This window comes from Crocodylus porosus, unplaced genomic scaffold (assembly GCF_001723895.1).
Source record: "Crocodylus porosus isolate Cpor-Errol unplaced genomic scaffold, CroPor_comp1, whole genome shotgun sequence".
In the NCBI taxonomy this organism is placed as follows: domain Eukaryota; kingdom Metazoa; phylum Chordata; order Crocodylia; family Crocodylidae; genus Crocodylus; species Crocodylus porosus.
Window position 1 is genome coordinate 60,003,301 of NW_017728907.1, and position 5,807 is coordinate 60,009,107.

General features: G+C 46.3%; 1 protein-coding gene across 1 annotated transcript in view; it reads right to left on the bottom strand.

Moving 5' to 3' along the window:
• Window positions 1–5,807, bottom strand: part of ITGB3BP (integrin subunit beta 3 binding protein) — a 44,554-nt gene that overhangs the window by 33,531 nt on the left and 5,216 nt on the right. Inside the window, exon 3 of the mRNA XM_019531566.1 lies at window positions 2,321–2,459. Coding sequence (XP_019387111.1) covers window positions 2,321–2,459 — 139 coding nt within the window. The remainder of the gene's footprint in view (window positions 1–2,320; window positions 2,460–5,807) is intronic.

Consider the following 5,807-nt stretch of genomic DNA (forward strand, 5'->3'; position numbering starts at 1 on the left):
GGTTCCCACCCACCCCAAGCACAGCCCAGTCCAGCCCCATGCCGGGAAGAGCCTGCTACCACCTCAGCTCACAGTGGCAGCTTGCCCTGCCCCACATGCAGATCCAGGGGCACACGCCCCCTCATGCCCTGCCAGGGTGTGCGCAGTAGTGGGAGTTTCCCCTCACCCTGCGCCTCCCTGAGGAGCCGTGGTTCTGTCCCATGCCCTGCCCGGGCAGCACCTGCCCCAGCCTCAGCCCCACTCCCTCCCTCCCTCACTGCAGGGGCTTCGATTTGCTCCACCATGCCCCTTCCCTCCCCATTTGCCCCTTACCACACAGCAGACTTACTAGCCAGACCTGATTGCTCTCCACACTTCCAGGCTGAACTCCTGGCTGTGTGTATGCTGCGGCTGTGCACTTGCATGCAGCATTTATTGGCCACATCAGACAAAAAAAGCCAACTGCCGATGCTCTCCATTTTCCTCATATCAGTGCCAATCTGATATGAGACTGATGTATCAGTGCACCTCTATTCCCTAGCCTAACATTTCTTTATTGTGCTCTACACAAAGATTCTTTTTTTTAAAAAATTCCCTGTCAATGCCACTTTATCTGTGGTAACAATAGTGTGAGTGCTAGTATAGACAGATATCTGAATATCTGCTTGAATTTCAAATACTGAATCATCTAAGCATGCTTGGTGCAAGTCTACTCATCTTTTAATAGCTATTGATATTTCGATATTGTATTAACATAACTGAAACAGTCTAAATATGCCTTTCTTAATCCCAGATCTAGAAATTGGGTTGATCCTACACACACGAGCAAGATCCATCAGCAAAGCATCCAAGAAGTTTCTCAATATCACTAGACAGACCAGCACACTTTACCCAAACTTTCATTTCAAGTTGTAGCCAATGTTTAGGGCATCAGACCAAGACAGCCTCTGCCCCTACACCAAATTATGCAGGAAGAAAAATTTCTTCATGGCCTGTAAGGAAACCATCAGAAGCCCAGAAGCATGGGATAAATTAATAAAATATGATATAAATAATACAACACATTATGGTGCTACAAGTATTGCAGGCATGTTAAAAACTTATGGAAGAGAAAGAACAAAGGAAGGACTCTCTTATTTTATCTTACTATCTGCACACACAAATTAAGGACTTTCTTGAGAGCTAAACCACACTAAAGCACATTCTTGAAAAGGTATCACACTTACCTCAAAACAATCCTGGTGTACAGAAATCTAACATGTTCAAGCTTGAATTACCAGCTCCAACACCAACCCTGTTCTACTAGCCCTTCCATGATCTTATTACCTACATGTTGAAATTATTTAGGTCCCTTGTCCTCACTGCCTTGCTTGTAAGGCCATTCCAAAATTTCACCACTTTGCTCTAATTTCCACTCTACATTTATAACCATTTGATCTTATACCAGTATCATCTTTTAATATAAATAGTTCCTCTTCCTCCCAGGTATTAACCATCTCAAAAATATTTTAAAAGAATAATCACATCTCCCTTTTACTAAACTAAATAAGTCCAAATCTTTTAATCACTTCTCATAAGACAGGCTCTCCATTCTTTTAATTTTCCTAGAAGCCTTTCTCTGCACCTGTTCCAATTTAAATTAACCTATTTTGAATTTAGGTGACCAGAACTGTATACACTATTTTAAACCAGGTCTTACTAATACCCAATACAACGATACTAATACTTTCCTGTCTCCACTAGCACCTGTCTTGGCTAGATTAAGCTTTTTTATGGCCATGTTTAATTGTAGGATGGTCCTGAACTACCTACCAATTGTTAGACCCTCCCTTCAGTGTTTCCAATCCATAAATCCCTCAGGACTTTCCTTCATAACAGTCTGCAGTAGTATACTGCCACTCCAAAATATTTGCTCCCTTGAATTCAAGGCTAACGTGACTGATGGTAGTACATACCACCTCTGTAAATGAAAGCTGAAGTTGGAGGAAAAGTATGGGTAACAATCACTGCCAATGCTTTGTTTAGCCTGAGCAGAGTTAGAAAATATATATATCCTACTACTGTTAGTGCTGAATTTGGTCCAGTACAAAACAAAAATTTACAGTTTCAGTATTAAAATAAAAGTAAAGCCTACTACAGGAGGGATAACAATTAACCCAAAATTTACATTTATGTAATCAGAAAGCAAAAAGATATTGGGTTTCACAATAAAGGCCGAAAATCCTTATAAGAAAATAGAAATCAGACATACTGCATAAGACATAAGTTACTAAATCAAGAACTTGATTTAGCCAATAACCAGAAACATACTTCAGTAAGTAAGAGAGAATGTTCAACTAACCATTTGATAGACCATTTCTGAGCTTTTGTACATTATGACTCGTGGGAGATGAAAATGGACCAATTTGGCATGTTCCTGTCAGTGGTGAATACAAGTTTAGGTTTTTCTTTCCCGTCTTCAAAGGTGTTACTCTGTGTACCTAAACAGATGAGAACAAAGCAGCTGAATAAATGTTGGCACATGGGAAAAGACTATTTCAACCTATGACAATTCCAATGCCTCCTACTTATTTTATCCTCAATAGTTCACATTCTACCCTCCACCCTTCCTGTAAGGTGGACTACACAGTGCTCCAGGAACCAGCCAATGCAGTTCCTGAAAACAAGCTAGTTTATTAAACTTAATCAAGTCATATAAACCACATTTTCAGAATTTTTCCTAATTTGAGAGCCCTGTTTATGAGTTACCCAAATGTGTATATAAAATTATTTGTACGTGAATATTAAGGTGTTACATATTTAACTGTTCGGTCTTCATACACAAACCAAACATGTGGGGTACTTATAGCAGGTTCCAAATTTAGACTCTTATGAACATTCAGCCTTAAAAATTAATTTTATTTTTTCACAGTAGGGCTGTCCAGCTTCAGAGTGACCAGGGGCCATATGCTACATGAGCCACAGGCACTGGGCCACACATTGCACAAGCTGCATACCACGGAACCACCAGCCACACACAGTTCCCTTGCCATGTAAGCAATTTTTGTTTTTGGCTTAAGGCTGAATTAGTTCCTAATTCCAAATCAGCTGAGCTGAGCAAAATTGTTCAAGTCTGTGTGACTCTACCACCAGGCAAGTCTCCTCCCCCCCAGACCTATCCGTCTGGGACTTTGGATTAGGGTGGCCATGTGTCCTGGTTTGGCTGGGACACTCTGAGATTCTGTAGCCCAGCCCCAGACAGTTGCTCAAAAGTCCCAAGCTGGAGTCTGGTGGGGAGGTGGAGCAGCATGGTGTGCGAGGCAGACAGCTAGGAAGGCACCGCTGCTTCTAGATGGGAGCAAGGTGAGTTGACTGGAGCAGGCACCATGATACCCACATGTAGCACATCCTTGCTCCTGCACAGGAACAGTGGTGCCTGCCCAGACATCTGTCTGGTGCACCATGCCACTCCCACCTCCCTGCTCCAGCCTGGGATTTATGACCAACCAGCCTGGACCGGGCTCCAGAATCCTGAAGTGTCTGGGCCAAAGCAGGATACATGGCTCCCCTACTTCAGTTACTTCCCAAATCTATGGCAGGCATCCTTCATTCAAGCCCTGAGCCAAAGGTATTTGAGTTTTATTTCCAGGGCCAAATCAGTTCCAAATTTCGACTGAGCAGAGCTCAGTTGCTCAAGTCTGAGTGGCGCTACCACCACCAAGTATCCTACCTTCCAGATTCATTAGTCAGGAGCTTCAGATACTCCCAAATCCATGGCAGGCATCCTATGTGAAAGCCTCCCTGTGACCTTCCCCACCACTGCTCCATGAATGTCCCAGTGCTGCAATTCAGGTGAACCCCTCCACTCCCGCCACTGTCGTGCAAACAGGGTGAGCTCTCCAGCTGCTGCCACAGTGCAGGCACTGTCCCAAGTCCATCCCCTCCCACCCATGCTGCTTGCCTGGGGGAGCAGTGCAAGCCCTCCTGCTGCTACACAAGTAAGCCCCATCCCCTACCTGTGCAGGCAGCAAACTTATTGGGCCTCCTCCTGCCATGCTGCCCTGCTCCAATGACTCTGGCTGCTGCAGGAGCACAAGAATGGCAGCCTGGCAGGAGTCCACAAGCCACACTTTAACCCAGGGACAGGCAAAATACGGCCTGCGGGCTGGATCTGGTCTGCCAGGCCATTCTATCCAGCCTACAGAGCCCCTAAAAAATTTAGTAAATTAATATTTATTTGCCCTGGCTCCCTGTCAAAGCTGGCTGGAGCTAGGGGCAGTAGGACCCAGAGGGAGACCTCTGCAGGCTTGAGCAGCCCAGCCCCGCCCACCCCCAGCCAGTTCCCTGCTTTCCTGCCCCTCAGCCCTGCTCCAGCACCATGTGGCTGTGGCTCCTGGCTGCATCCCTGGACCGCGGAGCATGGGACCACACTGGTAGGGGCGTGTATGTGTGTGCGCACACATCTCGGCAGGCACGGGCAGAGAGAGAGAGAGAGAGAGAGAGAGAGTGTGTGTGTGTGTGTGTGTGCACGTGCGTGCAGGCACAGGTGCAGAGTGTATGTGGTCATAGGGTAAATCCCACACACACACCCCTCCATACACATGCACTTACATCTCCCCTCGCACTGCCATACACAGACCCCAGCCACTCTGCCCCCATACCCACCCACACCCCACATACATATACCCACTCCCCACAATATATAAGAATAAGACTTAATTTTAAGCTGTTGTGCAGTCACCTCTGTGTATACTACACAAACACATGTAAATCAGGACAAAAATATTTTTGAAATCAAATTAATGAATGTTGTACATGATTGCTTTTTAGAATATAATTTGGTATTTTTCTGGTTCTGAGACGGCAAAACCTCTTGCTGACCCCTCTGGGGCCAAGGGGAGGGACTTCTGGTGACAAAGGTCAGGGGTTAGGAGGTACAATTCTGGTCACAAGATGGGGGTGGGACACCTGTCAAGGGGCGGTGCTACCCATGCAGCCCTTGAAAACTTGCCAAAACAGGGTGAAATCCTGGTGCCATAGAAGTCAATGGATGTCTTTCTCTCGAGTGTTATAGGAGTCTGATGGTTTCTCCATGTGCAAATTGTTGTGATGTCATTCTAATATAATAAAGGTCTTAGTCTGCCTGCCTGTCCATAACGCTTTTGGAGCACCCTGATTGGCTACTGAAACAACCAATCAGAGTGCTCCAAGAGCATTACGGACAAGAGGCTGTGGAGCACCACCATGACAGACGCGACAAAAAGATTGGAGCGGGAGGCAAGGCCAGTGTTGGCTTCGCCCTGCTCCCCCACCCCCTCTGCTCCTTGGAGGCAGTGGCAGTGCAGGGTGCTGGTGGATGGGGATGGAGGGGACAGCGGGGCAAGTTCCCCCGCCCCCCACGGGAGGTAGCAATGTGGGGGTGTGGGGGGGGTTAAGGTTAACAAGCTTCTCCCCTCCCTCCCTCCATTCCTGCCCTCCCCTCCCCCGCTGTCATTTTTGATGGGCAATTCACTAATACTAATATAACAAGCCCTGTAACCTTAAATCCAGAAGCAAAGATGAGGGGATATTGGCAAAAACTGAGGATGTAATGCAGAGGAGGGTGATTCTGAGTAATATGGAAATGGCAGCAGTAGTATCAAGAGACAGGATACAACTGACACAGAAAAGTCACTGTACCTTCATATTATCTTAGGCTTGTGTTCTCTTTTACCTTTCATAGTTTCATAGTTTGTAGGGTTGGAAGGGACCTGAGCAGATCATCTAGGCCGACCAACCCCCTGCCATGGCAGGAAAGAGTACTGGGGTCAAATGACCCCAGCAAGATGTTCATCGAACCTCCTCTTAAA